Source organism: Diceros bicornis, chromosome 29 (assembly GCF_020826845.1).
Source record: "Diceros bicornis minor isolate mBicDic1 chromosome 29, mDicBic1.mat.cur, whole genome shotgun sequence".
NCBI lineage: Eukaryota > Metazoa > Chordata > Mammalia > Perissodactyla > Rhinocerotidae > Diceros > Diceros bicornis.
The window spans coordinates 6,914,953-6,917,025 of record NC_080768.1 but is presented as its reverse complement, the minus strand read 5'-3'; the positions used below and the strand labels follow the sequence as shown (position 1 = coordinate 6,917,025).

The 2,073-nt window shown below is 40.1% G+C and overlaps 1 protein-coding gene across 1 annotated transcript; it reads left to right on the top strand.

Moving 5' to 3' along the window:
* Positions 1 to 908: 908 nt before the first annotated feature.
* On the top strand, positions 909 to 1,654 carry LOC131394111 (beta-defensin 103A-like). The gene is made up of 2 exons (XM_058525377.1): positions 909 to 1,057; positions 1,451 to 1,654. Exons 1-2 carry the CDS (start codon positions 1,000 to 1,002, stop codon positions 1,594 to 1,596), a joined length of 204 nt encoding a protein of 67 aa, XP_058381360.1. The 5' UTR covers positions 909 to 999; the 3' UTR covers positions 1,597 to 1,654.
* The last annotated feature ends 419 nt before the right edge of the window (positions 1,655 to 2,073 follow it).

The window sequence follows — 2,073 nt, the reverse complement described above, 5'->3', positions numbered from 1 at the left end:
TTAAATAGTCTATTGACCAATATAACCCATTGATTGGACGCCTTAAAATTTGTCTAATAATTAAAAAAATTTTAAAAAACAAGCAGTTGGCCCTCTATACTGAATCTGTATCTATTGGAAATCACCTGATCCCTGGACTTCCTTGAATGCTCATGAGCCATGAGTGACCAGAGGTCCTAAACGTATCTTCTGAAGCCACTCATTTGCATGGGGAGTGTCATCCACAAGGAAGACATGCCTGTCAATCAAATAGATCATCCCAGCATTTTCTTCCTCTGATGAAGGAAAATGAGACACCTTCTTGACTCATGAATTTGGTAGTTTTCATGATGACGGCACTTTATGATGAAGTTTCACCAGAGTTATAGCACCCATCATGGCCAAGGGACATGGGGTCAGGTGCTCTGCAACGTAACCCATTCTACCTCCCTTTTCTTGCCACCTAAAAGACAGCACTGTTTTATCTCAATTTCGGGGATATGTGTGCAGGCTCAGGGTGTGACCCAGCCCCAGTTCACATCTAGGTTCTGAATATGTCCAAGGCTGGACTGATGTGGTTCTCAGGCGGGTCTCAGGTTTTTCCAGGACTTTAGAAGGAAGGCAGAAAGCTTAGAAGTACCACAGTGGGAGCAAGCCAGCTCCAAGCTCCATGCCCTAGAACTGCTTCCAAAAGGAGGCAGATCTTTCCTATCTATGTCTACAACCAAATCTGATCCAGACCTGGACAAGCTCCTGGAGCCTAGAGGGCATCAGGATAACCATATGCTCATATCAAACTTTGCTTCACTCGTTAGTTTGTCACTAAATCCTAGGTGAGTGGGCGTGGTTTGTGTGGTAAGAGACATTGGTATGAAGCATCAGGAAACATGTCATATTGTCATCACTGTAATATTACAGGAATTGCAGCCATTGCCTACTTCTACTCATGGCTGGAACCTTTATAAACTGAACAAGCACATCTCTCCATCCAGTCTCAGCGTGCTGCGAAGACTGTCAGTCATGAGGATCCATTACCTTCTCTTTGCATTGCTCTTTGTGTTCTTGTTGCCTGTTCCAGGTAAGATGGGTGGGGATATGAGAAGGTACAAAGAATTGAGAAATTACAATTCAAAGTCAGTCCCTCTCCATTCTTCAGGGAACTTTAGACCAAGTAGATTTGTCCTATGGGAAAGAGACAACATTTTTTTTTTTTTCTGACAAAGATTATCAAGGACCTTAAAGCAGGTTTCCCAATCTTTCCTGATCCACTCTGAAGAGACTAAACAGCCCACAGAAGCCACCTTTTCATGGGAAGGCTGTTATATCTGTTAAGGAGACATGAAGAAAGTGATGTAAACCTTTAATACCAAAAGGAAAGATTGACATAATCTGAAAACAGAAGCACAGACTTCCATTGTATTAGCTTAGTGGTCTCTAAAACTTCCCTGTGTGTTCTGTTTCTTTCTTGCAGGAAATGGAGGAATCATCAATGCATTACAAAGGTATTACTGCAAAATAAGAAACGGCCGGTGTGCTGTGTTTGGCTGCCTTCCAAAGGAGGAACAGATAGGCCATTGTTCTCGGGGAGGCCGAAAATGCTGCCGAAAAAAGAAATAAAAAATCCAGAAACACGATGAGAATGTTGGAAAGTGCAAAAAGGACTCATTGAAATTTATAGAAGCAAAATCAAATTAAATATTTTTTTCTGAAAACTTAGAAGCTTGTTTTTTGTTGTTGTTGTTGTTCTTTTTTTTTCCCCCCTTATTCTGGTTATTGTGCTATTTGTTACCCAATAGGTAACTTAGAAAATGTCAAAGACTAGCCTTTAATTCAAATAAAGTATAACCTTTAGAGTAATCTACAAGGGACCTAAACTGATTTTCCAAGGGTTTTCAGATTTTATCCCTCTGGTATAAATTTTATACTCAGTGAAATTGGAATTCTTGTTCTTCCTGAAATAATCCCTTTGCTATATAATTGAGGAAATAACAGCCTGTTATTTTCCAAATTTCATGAGACTATCAACCCATAGCTTTAGTACTCAAAGCAATTCAAGCAGAATACACATAAAGAAAACCACACTGAGCACATCAT